Genomic DNA, 25,419 nt, shown 5'->3' on the forward strand with positions numbered 1-25,419 from the left:
GGTGCACAATGGTTGTTATGGCAGCCTGTGGCCCTAATGAAGGCCCCCAGGTCTGCCATATTTGTACCCAGCCTCTGGCATGGCTTTAACCTCTTCCCGACATTTGACGTATCCATACGCCAAAGTCGGGTAGGGGGAAGTATGGAGCGAACTCGCGGAGTGAACTCGCCCCATACGATGCGGGTGTCGGCTGTTTGTTACAGCCGACACGTCAGAGTAATGAGCGGCATCGCGCTCAAGCCCATTCGTTTAACTCGTTAAATGCTGCGGTCAATAGCGACCGCAGCATTTAAATCGTTAGAAAGAGGGGGACGACCCTCTCTAACAGTTCATCGCGCCCCCCCCGCAACGCAATCGCGTCCCCCAGGTCTGCCATCTTTGTGCACCTATTAAGCGCTGCCACCGGCCTGTCAGAATCATGATATACTGCAATACATTAGTATACATTAGTATTGCAGTATATCGTGCAAGCGATCGAACGATCACTGGTTGAAGTCCCCTGGGGGGGGGGGGGGGGGGGACTAATAAAAAAAAAAAAAAAAAAGTAAAAATGAGTTAAATAGTTTTTTTTGTGTAAAAAATAAATAAAATTATATATTAAAAGTTAAAAAAAATAATCAACAAACATAATTGGTATCGCCGCATCCGTAAATCTCTGAACTATTACTATATATAATTGTTTAACCCGCACGGTGAACGCCGTAAAAACAAAATTATTGTAAAACGCCAGAATGTCTATTTTTTGATGAAATAAAAAGTGACCAAACCGTCGCATTAAGGCGGGATTCACGCGACCGGGTCGTTCCCGAGCCCGAGTGCCGGCCGGTAAAATCGGCCATTTTGCCCGGCCGGTTTGCATTAAGTTTTGCATCCGTGCCGGGCCGGGCAGATCCGGACAGTGACATCAGCGGCAACTCCTGAAGGGGAATCCCCATGTGTTCTGGGATTCCGCTTCAGGAGTTTCCCCTGATGTCACTGCCCAGATATGGACAGAGACATCAAGCGCTCTGTCCAGGAGCTGAATCCCCGAAAACACGGGGATTCCGCTCCTTCAAGGAGCTAAAGTGCGGCTAGCACATAGCAGAGCGGGGAGATACCTCCCCCCCCCCCCTCCCTGCTCTGCTATAGTGGCGTCGCTGCAGTAGTAGCAGCCGCAGCAGTTGCTACTAGCGGCGCCATCGAAGGTGTCGCCGGGCCAGGGTGCTTTTCAAGCATGGGAAGGGAGCCAGCGCAGCGCTCCCTTCCACCTGCTGTACACCCCGGCCCTGCCACACAGTGTACAGCGATGCCATTCGTCAGAATGGCATCAACTCCTCCTCCTCACATGCACTCTGCGCTGTGAGGAGGAGGAGATAGAGCGCAAGCGCCGGAAAACCCGGCCGTCACTCGGGACACATCCCGGTGATGGCCGGGTATTACCCGGCCCCATAGACTTCTATGGGAGCCGGGCGGCCGGGTACCCGGGCGAAGATAGAGCATGTCCTATTTTTTGACGGCCGGTTTTCCCGGCCGTCAAAAAATCGGTCGTGTGAATAGCCCCATTAGGGGTCTATTATTCCTAATGCAGCCGGGTGCCGGACGATTTATGAACGGCCGGCACCCGGCCGGGAAACCCTGCCGTGTGAATGAGGCCTTACACCAAAATGTTATTAAAAACTACAGCTTATCCTGCAAATAATAAGCCCCCATGCCACTTAATCGACGGAAAAATAAAAAACTTACGGCTCTCGGAATTTGGCGACACAAAATACATTTTCTTTTTTACACTTGGGTTTTTACTTGTAAAAGTAGTAAAATATAGAAAAAACTACACATATTTATTATCGGCGTAATCGTATTGACCGGCAGAATAAAGTTAACACGTTGTTTTAATTGCACAGTGAATTCCGTAAAAACGGCGCGCAAAAAACCATGGAGGAATCGCTGTTTTTTTCATTTTCTACCCCACAAATAATTTTTCCCCCCGTTTCCTAGTACATTATACGCCAAAATAAACGGTGCTACGAAAAACGACAACTCGTCCCGCAAAAATCAAGCCCTCCTAGGACTATATCGACGGAAAAATAAAGGACGTCATGGCTTTTGGAAGGTGGGGAGGAAAAAACGAAAATCTGAAAAAGGGCTGCGGCGGGAAGGGGTTAAAGGAAACTGAAAGGATCGCATTAGTATTGCAGAATAACATGCACGCGATCCAACGATCGCTGGTTCAAGTCCCCTAGGGCGGCTAATAAAAAATAAAAGTTAAAAACAAATGCCCCAAAAAAATATAAAAAAAAAAAAAAATACCTTTTTTACCTAAATCAATGTTAAAAAAAAAAAAAGTTAAAACTGGTATCGCCACATCCGTGAAAGTCCAAACGAACTCAATGCAGCGTTGTTTAACCCGCTCAGTGAACGTTGTAAAAATGCTTTCTCTCGAGGTGCCCGAGGTTTTACCGGAAACAATAGCCCGGCACTGCTGCGCTACCGATCCCCGTAACTCCTGCCAGATCTGTGACGGAGGATGTGAACAGGCCCTAACAACGTCTGTAATCCGGCATCCGATAATCCAGATGAGGATCCCTCGTCTCCAGCAGCAATACGATGATCGGATTAGATTCTGTGATCACATTGGATTTTGGGCTCCTCCTCTCTGATGGTTTTCTACCCTTTAGATGAACTTTATAAACTTTCTACGATTGTCCATTAATCCAGAATACCTGATAATCCAGCACCGCTTCAGCGCACTAACAGAGAATCTGCACTTTCATCAAACTTTTGATATAGAGAGGTCACAGAGACACATCAAAAGTCTGGAACGGTGGGGTGGGGGGGGGGTCCTCGAGCTGAGACCCCCACCATTGCTGGAGTGTTTAGCGGGGACTGTTGCACCTTCGGCTGTGATCGGCGCTCCCGGTTAATATAGAACGTTGTACGAGCGCCGTCTTCAGCCTGACTGAGCGCCGATCACAGCCGAAGGTGCAGCGGTCTCCACTAAACGCTTCTGCACAAATCGCTCCAGCAATGGTGGGGGTCTCAGCTCGCGGACCCCCCACCAACCCAAACTGCTAATGTCTCAGTGACATCTCTATAGCAGAAGTTTGATGAAATTGCAGATACTCTAAATTAAACTTTCTGTACTATGAGGAGCAAGGTAAGTGGCTGCCAGACCCTCCTGGTGCCGCTGATCTCCTGTAGAGGGAGGGGGGTGTTGTTTTGAGGAGAGGGGTCATGATGACGGCGCCAGCAGAATATCGTATTATTCCACATCACACACGACTGCTCTGAAGAACTGAACGGCTGCACTTTAAATGCCAACCCGGAAAACCCTCGCTGCGTGGCGTGAATCATCACTTGTCATAATAACCCCTGACTCACAGTCTCCCCGCACATCCACCGCGACACCATATACAGATCTACGGCACAGGGGTCACGCAAAAACCACACTGAAGGTCACACAATTAACCCCTTCCCACCGCAGCCATTTTTCCTCCTCGCCTTCCAGAAGTCATAACTTTTTTTTTTCCCGTCTAAACAGCCGTACGAGGCCTTTTTGTGGGTGGGACGAGTTCTAGTTTTTAATGCACCAAATAATGTTAAGACCCCGGGAGTTAGAGCCAGGTGTCAGCTGTAATATAAAGCTGACACCCACGGCGTACATGTACATCAAATGTCGGGAAGGGGTTAAAGGACAATTCAGCTACTGATAAAAGGTAGCGGAGTTATTATTGCCGTAAGCGGAATTCCCCTTTAAGACATTATCGACATTACCTTGGCATGTTACGTTTTACAGATGACGGTAAACACGGCGGCGCCCATTGTGGAGCGCTGTGTGTACAGGGAGCAGTGTCAACTGAGGTGGAGCGGGCTGACAGCAAACACAAAGCTTCACTTCTCACCGGCCTCTTAAAGGAACACTCCAGCCAAAACCAAAACACTGCGTTATGTCTAGAGCGGAGGGGGCGGAGCATCACGAGAATCCCTGTGTCATGCTCCGCCCCTTCACCAGGCTTAACCAGTAGCCCGTAGGCATAGTCCACATGGAGCGGCCGCAGCTCCATCAAACTCCTCCTCATGGGGCAACTCGAGACCCCCGTTCTAGTAACCAGCGGGGGTCCTAGCGGTGGGAGTCCCTGGAATAGAAGCATCAGGTCTGTACAAGTTTTCCGTCCCTGGATGTAAACAATAATTATTTGTGCTCCTGCTGGATTGAGCTCACAGCGATGGACTCCACTGATACATTGTAACAAACCAATCCGCTTTGACAAGTTTGGGTTTGCAGCCTCTGGATGTAAACAAGAATGTTCCCATTCACTGACAGTTAGCAGAGATCTAGAAGAGGATATTAAAAGAGAACTTTTCATCAAGCCGTGTTTACACTTCATTAACCTGGAAGAACCAAAATAATGAAGAACATAAAACATTCTGTATATCCCGACATCGCCAAACCCGGCGCCATCCTAGAGAGAAAAACCGCAGCTCAGTGCCAGCGACCGCACGACAAACGCAGGACCGCAGCACGACAAACGCAGCACCGCCAGCGACTGATATAGTTAGACAGCATCTCCTAATACAGTGACACGACAGCGCAACAGGACAGACTACCAAGGGTTAAAGTGACAGCTTCACTGCTGCTGAGGGCCCCTGATCCCTGCACAGCTGAGGGCCCCTGATCCCGGAAGCGCCGCCTCACCTCTTTGGGTACGAGGGGACTGTCCTCTCCGGGAACCATCTCCGTGCTGGTCGCTGCCGGGATGAGAAGCTTCAGGCGGGGATCATGGTGTGGAGGAACAGCGCGGATCTCGCTGCCAGGAGCAGACGCAATCAATGGAGAAATGGCCGCCGGAACTCTCGCGAGATTACGCACGATGTCACTTCCGGCCTCAGTCCGAGGACCTACAGTCACTATGACAACTCATAACGCGGAGCTCTAAGATGGCGCTGAAAAGCCACCAATAAGCTCCTGTGTGGCCGCCATCTTGGTGCTCTCATTCGTTACCTCTCTAAACTGCAATAAAACATGTGTGTTTACAGTTTATTAAGTGTCTCACGTCCATACACCAGGTGTCAGCCCATGGCCAGCCAATCCCACTACAAATTATAAGTGATCTAATTGGTTGCTATGGGCGACAAGGACACCTCTACAAAGTATGGTCAGTGTCATTACTGGTAACGTGATTTGCCGCGCGTTAGTAAGATGTAGGGATGTCGCAAAACCAGAATTTGGGCTTCGATACCGATACTTTGTGTAATATTGTGTTTCTCGATACCAGGACGATACTTTGCCAACAGTAATAAAAAAATAATAATAATTTCTTCCATTTTCTAATGGGGCGCGAGGTGCGATGATGAATTTAACCTCCATGTGCCTCACAGTAATAGTAATTAACCCCATCATGTACCTCAGTCATAATGGACAACATTGTGTTAATGTGTGAGGTACATGATGGGGTTAAATACTATTAGGCCGGATTTACACGAGCGTACTGCCCTGTACTTAACAGCTCCGTGTGTCACCCTCGTATGATGCGTGGCTGGGTGATTCTCGCGCAGCCGCCATCATTATGACACTCTGTTTGTATGAACCCCGAAATGGAAAGCGAACGGTGATGTGAACAGGCCCTTATTTAGATATCGGTGCTGTTATATTTGGCACCCGATATTTAAATAACCCCCTGAACTGTCAATGAGGCGTGTACTGGCAAGAGGGCGTGAAACTATGGCTGTGACACTGTCCAATCAGATATGGACAGTGTTACAGCAAGAGCGAGGATAGAGGAGAGCGGGCATGCGCGCGTGAGGAGGCCGGCCTGGAGGAAGAAACATAGAATTCTGGGTAAGTATAAGATTTTTTTTTTCTAAGTTGCGATTTTTGCAGTGGAATCGCAGCTTTTTCGCGGCAAAAATCACATCTGCAATTTGTTGCAGGTCTTGGCTCCCCAATGCATTCAATAGGGGAAAATTCGGAACACAAAAGCTGCGATTACGTAAATACAATTGACCTGCTGCGGATAAAAAAACAAAAACGCACTGCAGGTCAATTTCTGAACGTTTTCTCCGATCATCATTTACGCAGAAATTCTCATCCACTCTGCTGCTACTGTATTATGCTGCGGATTTTCCGCAACGAACTCTGTTGCGGAAAATCCGCAGCATTTACACTACGTGTGAATTTACCCTAAGGCTGGGTTCACACGAGCATGTTCGGTCCGTAATGGACGGAACGTATTTCGGCCGCAAGTCCCGGACCGAACACACTGCAGGGAGCCGGGCTCCTAACATCATAGTTATGTACGACGCTAGGAGTCCCTGCCTCGCTGCAGGACAACTGTCCCTGTAATCATGTTTTCAGTACGGGACAGTAGTTCCACGGAGAGGCAGGGACTCCTAGTGTCGTACATAAGTATGATGCTAGGAGCCCAGCGCCCTGCAGTGTGTTCGGTCCGGGACTTGAGGCCGAAATACGTTCCGTCCATTACGGACGTAACATGCTCGTGTGAATCCAGCCTTAGGCCTCATGCACGACTGTGGTGGTGTGTACGGCCGTGATTTGTGGCTCGGACGGCCGCGGAGTGTCATCCGCGGGCTGCCTGCAAATAGTGGGCCGTGCACATGGCTGTGTGCATTCATTTCAATGAGCCTGGACCGCAAAACACGGCCGTAATAAGACATGTCCTATCGTTTTGCGGTCCAGGCTCCCGGGCAATGCACGGACCATGGAAACCACAGTCGTGTGCATGGGCCCATAGAGATGGATGGGGCCGCAATTCACCCCCAGACGTTCGCGTGCTCGTGGCCTTGCAGTGAGACTGTCCGTGCTTTCCAGACCTAAGTGGCAATTCGCAACCAATTTTTACCATTTTTGGGGTGTAATTACCGATGGCGGTTTTGTGGTGTTTTCTGTCGTGATTCCCGGCACGTGTAAATACATCCCGAGACTGGCCGCTATTTTTGGGTGGTAAAGGTGGTAACTCTAGATAGACCACCAGGGTTGGGTATCAATTCGAAAAACAATCTTTGCCCACAAGTAATGTTATAATTAACCCTCAAGCCACCCTAGACCAATTAGGATACTACCATTAACATGTAGACCACCAAGGATATAATGTATTAACCCCTAAATTACCACCGAACACCAGGTATATTATCACTCTAGACCACCCGGGAAATTACATTTATATAAGATATTCTGGTACAAAGTCATACGCTAACCCCCCCTCCCCCCCACCTTCACTAGCTTTTTTGCTTTTTTAGACAATCCGGCGGCGAACTCCACCCCGCGTTACCTGACCCGGGGGCCACATCTACCTGCGCTGAATGCAAGCCTCAGGGGCTATTAGAGAGTAGGGATGCACGATGCATCGAAACTTCGATACTGTTTCGATAGTCTGCATCCCCAAACGGTTCGATACCGTTATTTCTTGTATTTCCATACTTAGCCGTGCGGCCGCAGTGATGTAACACATGAATGTATGAGAGCGCGGCTGCGGCTGTGTGATACTGTCACTGCCCCGCTCCTGAGTCCTGATAAGTGCGCGCTGTCAGGATGGTGCGATGCGGCCGGCGCTGCACTAATGAGCGGCGGCACAGAACATGGCGGGCGCACTACAAACCACCCCCATGTTCTGTCTCCAGTGCCTGAACCGCCGCTCATTAGTGCAGCGCCGGCCACATCACCTCATGCTCACCGCGTGCGCACCTAATGTCAGGAGCGGGGCAATGGCGGTATTACACAGCCGGAGCCTCGCTGGCAGTGATCAGAGAAACCTCTCCTCTCCGCCGTTATTCCCGTGAATGCTGCGATCACAGCGGACTAGAGCATTCAGGGGAGAATGAGAAGGGGGACGCCCCTGGATCGCGTCACAGGAATTCCTGTGACGCGATCGAGGGCCATACCATACATGGGCAGACAGCCCAGGGTCCATTGAAGAACCCCAGGGGCTGTCCCACCATATTTCCTGTTAGGGCATATTGAGGTATGTCCTAACAACTGCCTGTGTGCTATCGGTCCACAGGCTAATGTACTGTAATATAGATATATGCCGGTACATTAAAGATTAAAAAATAAAGTAAAAACATAAAGTAATGTTAAAGAGGCTCTGTCACCAGATTTTCAAACCCCTATCTTGTATTGCAGCAGATAGGCGCTGCAATGTAGATTACAGTAACGTTTTTATTTTTCAAAAACGAGCATTTTTGGCCAAGTTATGAGCATTTTTATATTTATGCAAATGAGTCTTTCTTAAGTACAACTGGGCGTGTTTAAAGTTAAGTCCAAGTGGGCGTTTTTACTTATTTTACTAGCTGGGTGTTGTGTATAGAAGTATCATCCACTTCTCTTCGTTACCACCCAGCTTCTGGCAGTGCACAGACACACAGCGTGTTCTCCAGAGATCACGCTGTGACGTCACTTCCCCAGGTCCTGCATCGTGTCGGACGAGCGAGGACACATCGGCACCAGAGGCTACAGTTGATTCTTGGCGCGGCAGAGGCTACATCGACTTACCTGCAAACGCCGATGCTGCTGCAGAATCAACTGTAGCCTCTGTCGCCTGGTGCCGATGTGTCCTCGCTCGTCCGACACGATGCAGGACCTGGGGCAGGAAGTGACGTCACAGCGTGATCTCTGGAGAACACGCTGTGTGTCTGCACTGCCAGAAGCTGGGCGTTAACGGAGAGAAGTGAATGATGCTGATTTGTCAGCATCATACACTCCCATTCACAACGCCCAGCTGGTAAAACAAGTAAAAACGCCCAGATGTACACACACAATACACGCCCAGATGTACACACACAATACACGCCCAGATGTACATAACTTTAAACACGCCCAGTTGTACTTTAGAAAGCCTCATTTGCATAAATATAAAAATGTTCATAACTTGGCCAAAAATTCTAGTTTTTGAAAAAAAACAAACGTTACTGTAATCTACATTGCAGCGCCGATCTGCTGCAATACGAGATAGGGGTTGCAAAATCTGGTGACAGAGCCTCTTTAAATTAAAAAAAATACACATACGCCTTTTTTACAATAAACATTAAAATAAGTCTCAATACATAAAATATACACATTCAGTATTGGCGCGGCCGTAATAACCTGCACAATAATTTTTTTGCATAATTTATAATGTGTACACAGTATAAAAATAAAATAAAAACTGCTTTCTATCACTTATTGTGAGGCGCGAGGTGCGATGATGAATTTAACCTCCATGTGCCTCACATTAATAGTAATTAACCCCATCATGTACCTTACATATTAACCCATTATGATTGAGAAACATGATGGGGTTAATTACTATGAATGTGAGGCACATGGAGGTTAAATTCATCATCGCACCTCGCGCCTCGCGCCTCACATCAGAAATGGAAGAACTTTTTTTTTTTATTACTGTTGGCAAAAGTATCTAATTGGTATCGAAATCACAATACTAAACGAAGTATCGGTATCCAAGTCCAAATTCTGGTATCGTGACATCCCTATTAGGGAGAAATACCGGTGGCCGGGTCATATAGGGGTACACAATGGGGCACATATAGGGGTACACCTGGCACACACTGTTATGGAAGCATCTGTGGCTTATTTTCCGGACCTTTGTGGGGTGATGTGATAAATTGGCGCGCCTCATGGAGATTTGACCTTGTCTCATTACCGCCGAGGGGGGTTATTCACCATTTCTTGGAGGTCAGTGCAGGGGATGTAAGGAGCATGTGAATACAATGTAGCAGCAGAGACTGTAATAATGTGATAAAGGGAAGATACAGAAAAGATACAGAGAAAAGCTACAGAGAAGATACAGAGAAGATACAGAGAAGATACAGAGAAGATACAGAGAAGATACAGAGAAGATACAGAGAAAAGCTACAGAAAAGATACAGAGAAGATACAGAGAAGATACAGAGAAGACAGTGAAGATACAGAAAAGATACAGAGAAGATACATAGAAGATACAGAAAATACGGAGAAGCTACAGAGAAAAGCTACAGAAAAGCTACAGAAAAGCTACAGAAAAGCTACAGAAAAGCTACAGAAAAGATACAGAAAAGATACAGAAAAGATACAGAAAAGATACAGAAAAGATACAGAGAAGATACAGAAAATACAGAGAAGATACGGAGAAGCTACAGAGAAAAGCTACAGAAAAGATACAGAGAAGATACAGAGAAGCTACAGAGAAGATACAGAGAAAAGCTACAGAAAAGATACAGAGAAGCTACAGAGAAGCTACAGAGAAAAGATACAGAGAAGCTACAGAGAAAAGATACAGAAAAGATACAGAGAAGATACAGAGAAAAGCTACAGAAAAGATACAGAGAAGCTACAGAGAAGCTACAGAAAATACAGAGAAGATTCTGAGAAGCTACAGAGAAAAGCTACAGAAAAGATACAGAGAAGATACAGAGAAGCTACAGAGAAGATACAGAGAAAAGCTACAGAAAAGATACAGAGAAGCTACAGAGAAGCTACAGAGAAAAGATACAGAGAAGCTACAGAGAAAAGATACAGAGAAGATACAGAGAAAAGATACAGAGAAGCTACAGAGAAAAGCTACAGAAAAGATACAGAGAAACTACAGAGAAGATACAGAAAAGATACAGAGAAGCTACAGAGAAGCTACAGAGAAGCTACAGAAAAGATACAGAGAAACTACAGAGAAGATACCGAGAAGCTACAGAGAAGATACAGAAAATATAGAGAAGATGCAGAAAAGATACAGAGAAGATACAGAGAAGCTACAGAGAAGCTACAGAGAAGATACAGAGAAGCTACAGAGAAGATACAGAGAAGATACAGAGAAGCTACAGAAAAGATACAGAGAAGATACAGAAAATATAGAGAAGATGCAGAAAAGATACAGAGAAGATACAGAAAAGATACCGAGAAGATACAGAAAAGATAGAGAAGATACAGAGACAATAGAGGGAAGCTACAGAGAAGCTACAGAGAAGATACAGAGAAGATAGAGAAAAGCTACAGAAAAGATACAGAGAAGATACACAAAAGATAGAGAAGATACAGAGACAATAGAGGGAAGCTACAGAGAAGCTACAGAGAAGATACACAAAAGATAGAGAAGCTACAGAGAAGATACAGAAAATATAGAGAAGATACAGAGAAGCTACAGAGAAGATACAGAAAATATAGAGAAGATACAGAAAATATAGAGAAGCTACAGAAAAGATACAGAGAAGATACAGCGAAGCTACAGAGAAGATACAGAAAATATACAGAGAAGATACAGCGAAGCTACAGAGAAGATACAGAAAAGATACAGAGAAGATACAGAGAAGATACAGAGAAGCTACAGAGAAGATACAGAGAAGCTACAGAGAAGATACAGAGAAGATACAGAAAATATACAGAGAAGATACAGAGAAGATACAGAGAAGATACAGAGAAGATACAGAGAAGATACAGAGAAGCTACAGAAAAGATACAGAGAAGATACAGAGAAGATACACAAAAGATAAAGATACAGAGACAATAGAGGGAAGCTACAGAGAAGCTACAGAGAAGATACACAAAAGATAGAGAAGCTACAGAGAAGATACAGAAAATATAGAGAAGATACAGAAAATATAGAGAAGATACAGAGAAGATACAGATACACAAAAGATAGAGAAGCTACAGAGAAGCTACAGAAAATATAGAGAAGATACAGAAAAGATACAGAGAAGATACAGAGAAGCTACAGAGAAGATACAGAAAAGATACAGAAAAGATACAGAAAAGATACAGAGAAGATACAGAGAAGCTACAGAGAAGATACAGAAAATATACAGAGAAGATACAGAGAAGCTACAGAGAAGATACAGAAAATATAGAGAAGATACAGAAAAGATACAGAGAAGATACAGAGAAGCTACAGAAAATATACAGAGAAGATACAGCGAAGCTACAGAGAAGATACAGAAAAGATACAGAAAAGATACAGAAAATATACAGAAAATATACAGAGAAGATACAGCGAAGCTACAGAGAAGCTACAGAAAAGATACAGAGAAGCTACAGCAAAGATACAGAGAAGCTACAGAGAAGCTACAGAGAAGATACAGAAAAGATACAGAAAAGATACAGAGAAGCTACAGCAAAGATACAGAGAAGCTACAGAGAAGATACAGAAAAGATACAGAGAAGCTACAGAGAAGATACAGAAAAGATACAGAGAAGATACAGCGAAGCTACAGAGAAGATACACAAAATATACAGAAAAGATACAGAGAAGCTACAGAGAAGCTACAGAAAAGATACAGAGAAGATACAGCGAAGCTACAGAAAAGATACAGAGAAGCTACAGAGAAGATACAGCGAAGCTACAGAGAAGATACAGAGAAGCTACAGAGAAGATACAGCGAAGATACAGAGAAGACAGTGAAGATACAGAGAAGATACAGAAAAGATACAGAGAAGCTACAGAGAAGATACAGCGAAGCTACAGAGAAGATACAGAAAATATACAGAGAAGATACAGCGAAGCTACAGAGAAGATACAGAGAAGATACAGAGAAGATACAGAGAAGACAGTGAAGATACAGAGAAGATACAGAGAAGATACAGAGAAGATACAGCGAAGCTACAGAGAAGATACAGAAAAGATACAGAGAAGATACAGAAAAGATACAGCGAAGCTACAGAGAAGATACAGAGAAGATACAGCGAAGCTACAGAGAAGATACAGAGAAGATACAGAGAAGACAGTGAAGATACAGAGAAGATACAGAGAAGCTACAGAGAAGCTACAGAGAAGATACAGCGAAGCTACAGAGAAGATACAGAAAAGATACAGAGAAGATACAGAAAAGATACAGAGAAGCTACAGAGAAGATACAGAAAATATACAGAGAAGATACAGCGAAGCTACAGAGAAGACAGTGAAGATACAGAGAAGATACAGAGAAGCTACAGAGAAGATACAGAGAAGATACAGCGAGGCTACAGAGAAGATACAGAAAAGATACAGTGAAGATACAGAGAAGCTACAGAGAAGATACAGAAAAGATACAGTGAAGATACAGAGAAGCTGCTGTGACCTTGGCCCCTGTGATTTATGCAGCCCCCCCCCTACATGACTGCAGGCAGGATATATATATATATACTCTATTATGTCTGGTATTACCGGGTATTATATTACGCGCTCCTCTTCCTCTGGCCCCGGGACCCGCTACTTTTGTGCTCTGTCCCTCGATACATTTTACACGCCCCCCCCCTCCACCACGTGACTGCAGGGTCCAGGCGGCGGCTGCTCGGTCCGCAGGGGTCATTTGCGCGCCATAAGCGACAGGTGATAATGTGGGGTGCATTTGAATAATAATAATAATAATAATATCTGGGTACTGTACACAGAGTGGTAATGTGGGGTGCAGTACACGGGGCTATAATACAGAGAGAGATAATGTGGGGTGCAGTATATAGAGAGATAATGTGGGGTGCAGTATATAGAGAGATAATGTGGGGTGCAGTATGCATTGTGATAATATGGAGTTCAGTGCACGGGGCTATAATGTGGGGTGCAGTATATAGAGAGATAATGTGGGGTGCAGTATATAGAGAGATAATGTGGGGTGCAGTATGCATTGTGATATGGAGTTCAGTGCACGGGGCTATAATGTGGGGTGCAGTATATAGAGAGATAATGTGGGGTGCAGTATATAGAGAGATAATGTGGGGTGCAGTATATAGAGAGATAATGTGGGGTGCAGTATATAGAGAGATAATGTGGGGTGCAGTATGCATTGTGATATGGAGTTCAGTGCACGGGGCTATAATGTGGGGTGCAGTATATAGAGAGATAATGTGGGGTGCAGTATATAGAGAGATAATGTGGGGTGCAGTATATAGAGAGATAATGTGGGGTGCAGTATGCATTGTGATAATATGGAGTTCAGTGCACAGGGCTATAATGTGGGGTGCAGTATATAGAGAGATAATGTGGGGTGCAGTATGCATTGTGATAATATGGAGTTCAGTGCACGGGGCTATAATGTGGGGTGCAGTATATAGAGAGATAATGTGGGGTGCAGTATATAGAGAGATAATGTGGGGTGCAGTATATAGAGAGATAATGTGGGGTGCAGTATGCATTGTGATATGGAGTTCAGTGCACGGGGCTATAATGTGGGGTGCAGTATATAGAGAGATAATGTGGGGTGCAGTATATAGAGAGATAATGTGGGGTGCAGTATATAGAGAGATAATGTGGGGTGCAGTATATAGAGAGATAATGTGGGGTGCAGTATATAGAGAGATAATGTGGGGTGCAGTATATAGAGAGATAATGTGGGGTGCAGTATGCATTGTGATATGGAGTTCAGTGCACGGGGCTATAATGTGGGGTGCAGTATATAGAGAGATAATGTGGGGTGCAGTATATAGAGAGATAATGTGGGGTGCAGTATGCATTGTGATATGGAGTTCAGTGCACGGGGCTATAATGTGGGGTGCAGTATATAGAGAGATAATGTGGGGTGCAGTATATAGAGAGATAATGTGGGGTGCAGTATGCATTGTGATATGGAGTTCAGTGCACGGGGCTATAATGTGGGGTGCAGTATATAGAGAGATAATGTGGGGTGCAGTATATAGAGAGATAATGTGGGGTGCAGTATATAGAGAGATAATGTGGGGTGCAGTATGCATTGTGATAATATGGAGTTCAGTGCACGGGGCTATAATGTGGGGTGCAGTATATAGAGAGATAATGTGGGGTGCAGTATGCATTGTGATAATATGGAGTTCAGTGCACGGGGCTATAATGTGGGGTGCAGTATATAGAGAGAGAATGTGGGGTGCAGTATATAGAGAGATAATGTGGGGTGCACGATATAGAGAGATAATGTGGGGTGCACGATATAGAGAGATAATGTGGGGTGGAGTATATAGATAATGTGGGGTGCAGTATGCATTGTGATAATATGGAGTTCAGTGCACGGGCTATAACGTGGGGTGCAGTATATAGAGAGATAATTGGGGTGCAGTATATAGAGAGATAATGTGGGGTGCAGTATATAGAGAGATAATGTGGGGTGCAGTATATAGAGAGATAATGTGGGGTGCAGTATATAGAGAGATAATGTGGGGTGCACTATATATAGATAGATAAATTGGGGTGCAGTATATAGATATAATGTGGGGTGCAGTATATAGAGATATAATGGGGTGCTGTACCCAGGGTTATAATATGTGGTTCACTACTTGGGGATAACATGTGGAGCATATTTAAATAATAAACTTGGGGTGCTGTATACAGAGCGGTGGGAGTTTGGGGTGCAGTTTACTGTATAATGTGCATTCTATAAAGTGATACCCTGGGGTGCAATATATATATAGAGAGAGAGAGTGATAATATAAGTGCAGTTTATGGTGTAATAATGTGGGGGTGCAATAGAGAGAGATAATATAAGTGCATTCTATAGTATAATAATGTTGGGGTGCAATATATATAGAGTGATAATATAAGTTCAGTCTATGGTGTAATAATGTGGGGTGCAATATATAGAGAGTGATAATATAAGTGCCGTTTATGGTGTAATAATGTTGGGGTGCAGACAGTATACAAGGGGATAACAATGTTGTGTTATAATGTTCTGTATAAAAAGTGACATTCTCGGGTGCAGTGCAGAGTGGTAATGTTGGGGTGCAGTATATATTGCAGGAGGATAATATGGTGGTGCAGTCTATATTGTGACAATGTGGGGAGTAGTATATAGAAGAAAAGTGTGGGGTGCAATACACAGTATAATACTGTGGGGTGTCATTTGTAGATGGATAATTTGACACCCAGTTTCTAGTGTACTAATGTGAGGGTGCAATAGTGGGATCATGTGGGGTGTAGCCTGGAGTTAGGGCCGGGCGATTTTGCAAAAAAATTACATCTAGATTTTTTTAAACACTTTTCGATTTGAATCTGGATTTTCTTAATTTTTTCTGTTTATTTCACAGTAATAACAAGAGATAATGTCATACATTTTCTTTATATAAATAACTTTTTTATATATCGCTAGAATTATTGGACGGAACTTCACAACTTTTATTCTCTGCAAATACTTTATTTTATCATAGATACAATTGGAAAATTGGATATCAAATTGATTATAACTTCTGTGTTTCCCAGCAGGGAACAGGTTAACAGAATCTATAATCAATGATTGTATCCCCCTCTACCCGTCACCACCTCAGCCGGTCCCCGACATTGCCGGATTCACATGACCGTGATTGGACCGTGAAAAATAGTCTGTGCGGCAGCCAGATTTTGCGGCCCGATCACGGTGCGTGTGAACGGGACTCCTGGCATCACAGGCATTTAGGCAACAATCACACGACAGTGAAAAAAAATGGCCATTAGAAAATGATCAAGGGCCAGTTCTTCATGTCCATTTTGCATCAGTGTCTCCAAATTCTCATCCATCTCCAGTCCGTCTTTCATGGCTGTAAGAAAAAAAAAATAATGGATTTCATTTGTCAAAGTAGATAGTGCCACAGTACCCACATATAGTGACATAGTGCCCACATAAAGTGGCATAGTACCCACATAAAGTGACATAGTGCCCACATATAGTGCCACAGTGCCCACATATAGTGCCACAGTACCCACATATAGTGCCACAGTGCCCACATAAAGTGGCATAGTACCCACATAAAGTGACATAGTGCCCACATATAGTGCCACAGTACCCACATATAGTGACATAGTGCCCACATAAAGTGGCATAGTACCCACATAAAGTGACATAGTGCCCACATATAGTGCCACAGTGCCCACATATAGTGCCACAGTACCCACATATAGTGCCACAGTGCCCACATAAAGTGGCATAGTAGCCACATAAAGTGACATAGTGCCCACATATAGTGCCACAGTGCCCACATATAGTGCCACAGTACCCACATATAGTGCCACAGTACCCACATATAGTGACATAGTGCCCACATATAGTGTCACAGTGCCCACATATAATTACATAGTGCCCACGTATAGTGCCACAGTGCCCACATATAGTGACAGTGCCCACATATAGTGTCACAGTGCCCACATATAATTACATAGTGCCCACATATAGTGCCACAGTGCCCACATATAGTGACAGTGCCCACATATAGTGACATAGTGCCCACATATAGTGTCACAGTGCCCACATATAACTACATAGTGCCCACGTACAGTGCCCACATATAGTGACAGTGCCCACATATAGTGACATAGTGCCCACATATAGTGACACAGTGCCCACATATAGTGACACAGTGCCCACATATAGTGACACAGTGCCCGCATATAGTGACATAGTGCCCACATATAGTGACATAGTGCCCACATATAGTGCCACAGTGCCCACATATAGTGACATAGCGCCCACATGCCCCTTGTAAATCGCAGCACCACCCCCCTCCCTTGCAGATCGCGCCGCAGTAGCTCCCACTAGGAGCTGAATCCCCGGCCAGAGGTTGCCGACGCTTTGGCCAGGAATTCAGCTCCTAGTGGGAGCTACAGCGGCGCGATCTACAAGGGGGGGGGGGGGTTTGTGGTGCGATCTACAAGGTACAAGCGGGGGGGGGGGGGTGCTATCTACAGGGCGGTATCTACAGGGCGGTGTGGCTATGTACTAGGAGTCCCTGCTTCCCCACGCGTGCTGTATCATTTGTTTACTACAGAACAGTAGTTCAGTGGAGAAGCAAAGACAGAACGATGCGGACCAGGAAGTGACGAGACATCGAGGCGGACCAGGAAGTGACGAGACGGCGGGGCGGACCAGGAAGTGACGAGATGGCGGGGCGGACCAGGAAGTGACGAGACGGCGGGGCGGACCAGGAAGTGACGAGACGGCGGGGCGGACCAGGAAGTGACGAGACATCGAGGCGGACCAGGAAGTGACGAGACATCGAGGTGGACCAGGAAGTGACGAGGCGGTGGGGCGGAGCTTCCCCTTGCAGCGCGGAGCCACAAAATAATAGATTCTACGATTCTGTTACAAAACAGAATCGTGAGAGTCTTTGAGGGCGAATTAATTCAATTAATCGCCCGGCCCTACCTGCAGTATGATAATGTGGGGTGCTGTGCATATAGCCTGATATGGGGTGAAGTACATATAGTGTAATGTGGGGGTGCATGATACAGCGCAATTATATGGGGTACAATACATTCAGCATGATGTGGGGTTGTAGTATACAGTATAATAATTTAGGGGTGTAGTCTGCAGTGTAATAATGTGGGGTACTATACATAGTCTAATGAGGGGGTGCTTTTCATACAGGATGATGTGGAGCACATAGTATTATAATGTGGGGTGCAGTATATAATAGTCTAATGAGGGGGTGTTGTGCATACAGCTTGTGGTGGGGGTGAACTACGTGATGTGGGGTGCAGTACGTAGAGTATAAGGAGTCAGGATCTACACCTGCATTTACGCTGGGGACAGAGGAGGCAACTTTTTCCTGGTCCCGTCTCCTGGATTGTTCTTTATCTTCCTCTCCCCCGTTATAGGGGCGCTACTTGGCTCTGCTGTGTTGATCCTGTTAGGATCAGCAGAGCTCAATTTGCTAATTGTGTAAAATCAACTTGACCTGCAGCATATTTTGTTCTCCATCATACGACGGCCAGAAATCATTGGCCCAATGCTGTATATATAGATGGACGCTGATGGCACTGTGGATGCTGATCGCTCTTTTAGGTTGTTATTTGCAGTCAACTGCTGCTCCCGACCCATCACAGTCCATGGTGCGAATACCTAGTCTAAACAACGCAGGCTATACAGGTGGCGTCACGTTTAGTGGTTCTTATCTGGAATATGCATCTTGTAATTTTTTTTTTTTTTATTATTTCCAGAGAGAAAAGTCTCATTGGAGTCACACAAGTCCCTGCGCACAATATGAGTCATATGTCATTACGGGAGCCTCAAGCCTCGCAGCCGTACAAGGTACTCGTCATGTCCCAGTCTTTCTGCGGATCTCACTGCTTAATATCTCCTTCACCCCAATATGTGGAGTTACCTGTTCAGATGCTGCTTAAATCGACCCTCCAGTCTCCGGACAAAATGCCAAATGTGCTGGTGTATATGGAGTAATAATGCCCTCCAGGAGCCCCCCTATGCCGTGGATCGGCCGTGTTGTCTAAATATGTCTGCAGCGCTTCTCAGACTGAGTCTAAGACACTCCCTCTGCTCACAGATTGGGCAGAACTTTTCACAGAAGCAGCTATGGCCAATCCGAGAACAGTGGGAGTGTCTCAGACTCTTAGTGTACGAGCGCTGCAGAGGGGATCCTAAAACGGCGGATCCACGGCAGAGGGGCACCACTTCAGGGCACCAGGTAATATTACTCCATATACAATTTATAATATTGTCCCGAGACCGGAAAGGTCGCTTTAAGTATTTAAAAGGCCGTATCACCCTACAGTAGTTACCAGTAATTATTAGTCCCTGAGTCGCCATCTTCACTCTTCTATTCTATTATTTCTCATTTTATATCTGTTTCTAGGAAAGCTGGGTGACAACCTTGATGGCCGCTATGACAGATTCCACAGGAGTTGTCACTCTGCTTTCCTAGAGTCCTGATTAAAAAAATTGATTTAGTAATGCAATGATACAGTTTCAGAGGATGTATGACTTCATATCTAGGTACATGTTACATTCTGAAACTTAGGAAAGCTTGGTGATGGGTGCTGTAAAAAGTGTGTAAAACAAATGACACACCAGGACAAGACTGTTTACAAAAAAATCTTCCTTATAGTACAGGAGATATAGTGCTCAATGCAAAAAAAGTCAATTCAATATTGGTGATATCATCATTTCTTTGCAGAGTTAAAGAAAAATGCTCCAAATTGTTGCAAAAACATGTGAGTGATCTATTTCCCAGGAGGATATATATAAAACTCTGTGGGGTAATGACCCCTCCTACCCGCTCCGTAGTGTGTTAAAGTCCTGTTCCGTTCTTATGGCTGGGGACTGGGAAGCCTCACTTGTTTCTTTTATATGATTTTAGGCAATCAATCATTATTTTCTCCCGACGCGTTTCCTTATGGCCAGAATTCCTCAGGGGAGATAAGGCCAGATAACCTCCTTGACAGGGGGCACAAATGAAGTTGGAGCTGTATTGAAATTTCAATCTTCTGCAGTGGCACGCCACACGCCGGAACCAGCGTTTACTCCAGCACGAGGAAACAAGTGCTCTGAGGAATCTCTGCCACTGCAGAAGATTGAAATTTCAATACAGCTCCAACTTCATTTGTGCCCCCTGTCAAGGAGCGGGTAGGAGGGGTCATTACCCCACAGAGTTTTATATATATCCTCCTGGGAAATAGATCACTCACATGTTTTTGCAACAATTTGGAGCATTTTTCTTTAACTCTGCAAAGAAATGATGATATCACCAATATTGAATTGACTTTTTTTGCATTGAGCACTATATCTCCTGTACTATAAGGAAGATTTTTTTGTAAACAGTCTTGTCCTGGTGTGTCATTTGTTTTACACACTTTTTAAATATGTTACAAGTAAAAGTTACATTTTAAACGAAACTCTAGTCCTATTCCAGTGATTCAATTATTAATTATTGTAGAGTATACAAAATATCAAGTCCTGCGGTGGAAGGCTTCAAATATACCACTAACCACTTACACTGATGGGTGCTGTAGTCACAACCATATTGATTGTCACCCAGCTTTTCCAGAAATGAATGTAACTAAGATTTTTATTTTCAATCAATTCTGGAAGGAGCAGAGTAGTCACATGACTGGGTGCATCTGTATAGGAAACTATGTATCATGTAGATGAGCCACAAATTGTTACAATGTAGAAACCATTCTGTAACAGTAAAGTCAGGGAGCTCAAATCCATTTAGAGAGGTCCACGCGTTCGCTCATTTTCCGTTTTTGACTGGAGCTTTCCTTTAAGTGTTTAGTGACAGCCGCACGAGTAAAGTCCCTATAGCAGCTTAGAGATGGAGGAACCTTTCTCTACATTAAAGAGGCTCTGTCACCAGATTATCAAATCCCTATCTCCTATTGCATGTGATCGGCGCTGCAATGTAGATAACAGCAAAGTTTTTTTGTTTTTTTTTTAAAAAACGATCATTTTTGCCTAAGTTATGAGCAATTTTATATTTATGCAAATGAGCTTTTCAATGGACAACTGGGCGTGTTTTCTCGTTTTACCAACTGGGCGTGTATTGTGTTTTTACCAACTGGGCGTTGTGAATAGAAGTGTATGACGCTGACAAATCAGCGTAATACACTTCTCATCGTTCCCACCCAGCTTCTTTTACTGCAGACACACAGCGTGACGTCACCCACAGGTCCTTCAACCTTGGCGTCGGAAGAGAGAAGACACATCAGCTCCAGGCGTCAGAGTACAGTTGAATCTGCAGCAGCATCACCGTGTGCAGGTAAGCATAGTAAACTCCCTAGAGACGAGCATATTAACCTTTTGGACGCCTGGAGCCCATGTATCTTCTTTGTCCGACGCCAAGGTTGAAGGACCTGTGGGTGACGTCACGCTGTGTGTCTGCAGTGAAAGAAGCTGAGTGGGAACGATGAGAAGTGTATGATGCTGATTTGTCAGCGTCATACACTTCTATTCACAACACCCAGTTGGTAAAAACACAATAAACACCCATTTGGTAAAACGAGAAAACACGCCCAGTTGTCCATTGAAAAGCTCATTTGCATAAATATAAAATTGCTCATAACTTGGGCAAAAATGATCGTTTTTCAAAAAAACCAAAAACCTTTGCTGTTATCTACATTGCAGCGCCGATCACATGCAATAGGAGATAGGGATTTGATAATCTGGTGACAGAGCCTCTTTAAGTTTATATTATTGGACAATTTTCAAGAGGGTTGTGAGGTTTTACTGCTGTGACATTTCTGCTTTTGTTCTTTTTGTTGAATATTTCTTTTACTTCTCAAAGCTGGAGGAAACCATAACGGAGGAAAATGTGCAATTTATAAGTCAATTGAAAAATTCCAGGAAAAATAAACTTAAGACGAAGGAATCCCAGAATCGGCAGACGGGTGACACAGCTGAATGTGCGATCAAAAACCAAGCTCAACGTTGCGAGGAAGGACAAAACACAAGCACGCTTAATGACTCCTCCAGCAATTCTGGCTCTTCAAAGAAGAGAAAACTGGAGAGGAAGAGGACTGCCATAGAATCCGATGAGAATTTCCCACCTCAAGAAATGAATGATGCCGACAATGCTCATCAAATACTTGACTTTATGGACTTACCTGTCAAGGTGAAGAATAGCAAGAAAAAAAAAATGCACCTGTCCCCTGAAATCCAGTCATCAGACAATTTTTCGGCAAGGATTGAGCACCATAGACCTTCTCCAGAGACCATTAATGGTGCAAAATCTAAGAAGAATCGCAACGTAGGGGCCAACCCTGACCCGAAAGGTAAATCAATGTCAAGGAACGACGACGGTGTCCAACAAAGAGGAAGAAAATATTCATTATCCGTACATCAAAGCAACATAGTCATGGGCGGCAATCGTCCACTGTCTTCTCCAATTGCACTTACCAAGTCAAAAAGGGGCAGCAAGGTCAATGGTCATGACAAAAACGAAGATATAACGAGAATGTCCGATCTCAGTCAAGACCTCTTCATTACTCAGAAGCAGTTTCTATCCTCTGAGGGGAGCAGCGGAGACTCCCCACCCCTCGGCCAGGAGCAAGGCAGTGGCATACGAGATTGGGTAAAAAGCCAAAATTTTGCCAACGCAATGCAACTTCTTTCTCAGTTCTCCTGTCTTACGCGCAACAGCCTCGACACCTCCAGCAGCGGTAGCAACCAACAAGTGGCCTTAAGGGAGACGGCAACTCAAACTGATGATAATTTTACTTACCTGGCCTTGATGAGTTTTGTCAAAAAAGTCCAAGTGTCTGAAACGTGCTCCCAGGAGGCCTTAGATCTCTCCCTACCGTCTCGAATTAGAGCCAAGAGGGAGGTCTTGAGTCCAAGCGATGACGTGATCGTGATCGAGTCTCAGTCACCCCCTGTAGGGGCTTCCATAAAAAGCGAAATCAAATGTTGCTTCGGTCCCTTCCTAAAGATAGAGCAAACAAAGCTGGTCCAGACGGTCCTGAACTCCAACTATTTCTTTAAAGGGAAAGGAGAACCTGGCGATACAACTCCCATCCGTCCCATACTGAAAATAAAGCAAAAACCCAAGAAAAGGACAAAGAGATCCGGCAAAAGAGAGACCAAATAACACGAGAAATGGACTGGTATTGTTATGTCTATGAGTTGGTTTAGTTATTATGTAACTGTGTTACTTTTATTATTCATGAGTTTTATATGAAATATACTCAGCAATTTGCAACAGTTTGTCAAAAATCTACAGTCTAGGACACATTCAATGCAGTTCAGGTTCTAATTATTACGTTTCCTTGTTCACTCCGTTTGTAATGCTCGTTTTTTATAGAATACAATGAATAATACATGAAGCTTTATATTAAATTGTTGGTCTTTTTATATGTTTAAGCAGAACTGGGCTAATATTTTGTCTTATGCTTTAGTCACACCCAGAGCAGCATTCACAATTCTGCTCAATGCCACTTGGAATTTATCAGCTTAGTTGGATTCTGCATTATGAGGGGTAATATAAGTTTAGATATGTATCTGCAGCTCTGGATGTGACTGTAGTATAAGACATGATGTAACTCAAGGTCAATGGAAGATTAATAAAGCAAAGTATTTCCAAAGTTTCATTTTCCCTGGTGATTTAGTTGTTTGTAGATTGTGATCATTGTATCCTGTCATCTTTCTACTGAGCTTGTGATGTGTTTAACCCCTTAACGCACCATGACGCAACTGTACGTCATGGTTTGCCCTGCATTGAGGCGCCATGAAGTACAGTTACGTCATGGTGCTTTTCTGTCACCATGTCAAGCACTGGGACTCGTCGGGGAACAATCGCGGAGCCACCTGTGATTGCTGATTGGTCAGTCAGTAGTGACTGACCAATTGCAGCATGGTTGCCCGGCTAAAAGAGCCAGGTAGCCATGCTAGCCAATCGGCTGTTGGCAGCCTGTTACGGTGGCCTGTTAGGCCCCACCCAGAGGCGGGGCTTAAAAGGCTTCCGTCCGCAGATGAAAGATGGCGGCGGGCTCAGAAGCTGAGCCTGCGCCATCAGCCGAAGTGGGCCAGCTGTATGTTACAGCTGACATCCTGCTGTAACGTCAGGAAACTAGCTCCGCTCCCTGCCTGTAACCCCTTAGATGCCGCGATCAAAAGCGATCGCGGCATCTTAGTGGTTTCCAAGAGAACGGCGTCGCAGGGATGCCGATCGTTGCTATGGCAACTGGAGACCAACAGTAGTCGCCTCCTAGTCTGAAACGTACGGAAGCATATTAGTCCCTGCCTGGAGGCGAAGTCTAATAGGCTTGCTGTCAGTGAATATCTGACAGCTCTAATGCATTGCATTACGTTGGTAGTGCAATGTAGTAGAATAAAGATGAGAGGTGCAGTGGGACAAAAAAATTTATAAAAATGTTCAGCAAAAGTGTAAAAATTTAAGTTCTCAGTTAAAAAATTAAAAACTGCCTTTTTTCCAATAATAAGTCTTTTAGGAAAAAGATGAAGACGTTAAAAAAAGTACACGTTTGGTATCACCGAGTCCGCAACAACTCAAACTATAAAACTATAATGTTATTTTTCCCGCACGTGTGAACACGCAAAAAAATAAAATAAAAAACTATGCCAGAATCGCAATTTTTTTGGTCACCATCCCCTTTAAAGTATAGAATAAGAAGTGATCAAAAAGTCGCACGTACCCCAAAATAGTATCAATAAAAATTGCAACCCGTCCCGCAAAAAAAACCAAACAAGCCCTTACACAGCCTTGTCAGCGCAAAAAATAAAAAAGTTACGGCTCTCAGAATATGGGGACACAAAAAATTATTATTTTTTTAAAAAAAGTGTTTTTTGTGCAAACGCTGAAAACATAAAAAAACGATATACATTTGGTATCGCCGTAATCGTACCGACCCGCAGAATAAACTAAAATGTCATTTATAGCGCAATGCGAACGCTGTAAGAAAACCCCCAAAAAAGTGTCAGAATTGCAGGTTTTTGGTCACCTGGCCTGCCAAAACAAATGGAATAAAAAGTGATCAAAAAATTGCATGTACCCCAAGATGGTGCCAATGAAAACTACAGATTGTCCCGCAACAAATAAGCCCCCACACGGCTCCGGTGGAGAAAAAATAAAAAAGTCCTGGCCCTCAGAATATGGTGACGAAAAATGTGCAGAACGCTCCAAAAGCGGATAAGATCGGGCGCCATTTATCAGTGCGACACCGGCCACATATCTATGAATTGTTATTTATTTACCCCATTATTATACCCTCTTATTATGCCCTGATGTTCTCCGCACAGATTACACGTACCCCCACATTATAAACTGAAATACCCCAAACAGAACAGATACCAAGCAAAATCTGCGCT

At 44.5% G+C, this 25,419-nt stretch overlaps 2 protein-coding genes across 3 annotated transcripts in view; one reads left to right on the plus strand and one right to left on the minus strand.

The window, feature by feature from the left end:
• USP47 (ubiquitin specific peptidase 47) overlaps window positions 1-4,819 on the minus strand; it is a 40,251-nt gene extending 35,432 nt beyond the window's left edge. For both annotated transcript variants that reach the window (XM_075838154.1, XM_075838153.1), the window contains exon 1: window positions 4,673-4,819. In XM_075838154.1, coding sequence (XP_075694269.1) covers window positions 4,673-4,711 — 39 coding nt within the window. In that variant the 5' untranslated portion in view covers window positions 4,712-4,819. The remainder of the gene's footprint in view (window positions 1-4,672) is intronic.
• A 13,989-nt stretch (window positions 4,820-18,808) lies between these two features.
• On the plus strand, window positions 18,809-23,676 carry LOC142660454 (uncharacterized). Its single transcript, XM_075837070.1, has 2 exons — window positions 18,809-18,891; window positions 21,881-23,676. Exons 1-2 carry the CDS (start codon window positions 18,844-18,846, stop codon window positions 23,180-23,182), a joined length of 1,350 nt encoding a protein of 449 aa, XP_075693185.1. The 5' UTR covers window positions 18,809-18,843; the 3' UTR covers window positions 23,183-23,676.
• The last annotated feature ends 1,743 nt before the right edge of the window (window positions 23,677-25,419 follow it).

Source organism: Rhinoderma darwinii, chromosome 9 (genome assembly GCF_050947455.1).
Source record: "Rhinoderma darwinii isolate aRhiDar2 chromosome 9, aRhiDar2.hap1, whole genome shotgun sequence".
Lineage (NCBI taxonomy): Eukaryota > Metazoa > Chordata > Amphibia > Anura > Rhinodermatidae > Rhinoderma > Rhinoderma darwinii.

Bases quoted from the DNA above. Each gene is read 5' to 3' on its own strand.
- LOC142660454 (XM_075837070.1), top strand. From the start codon at position 18,844: ATGAGTCATATGTCATTACGGGAGCCTCAAGCCTCGCAGCCGTACAAG. The intron at 18,892-21,880 runs GTACTCGTCATG...TACTTCTCAAAG, and splicing joins AAGCCTCGCAGCCGTACAAG to CTGGAGGAAACCATAACGGA.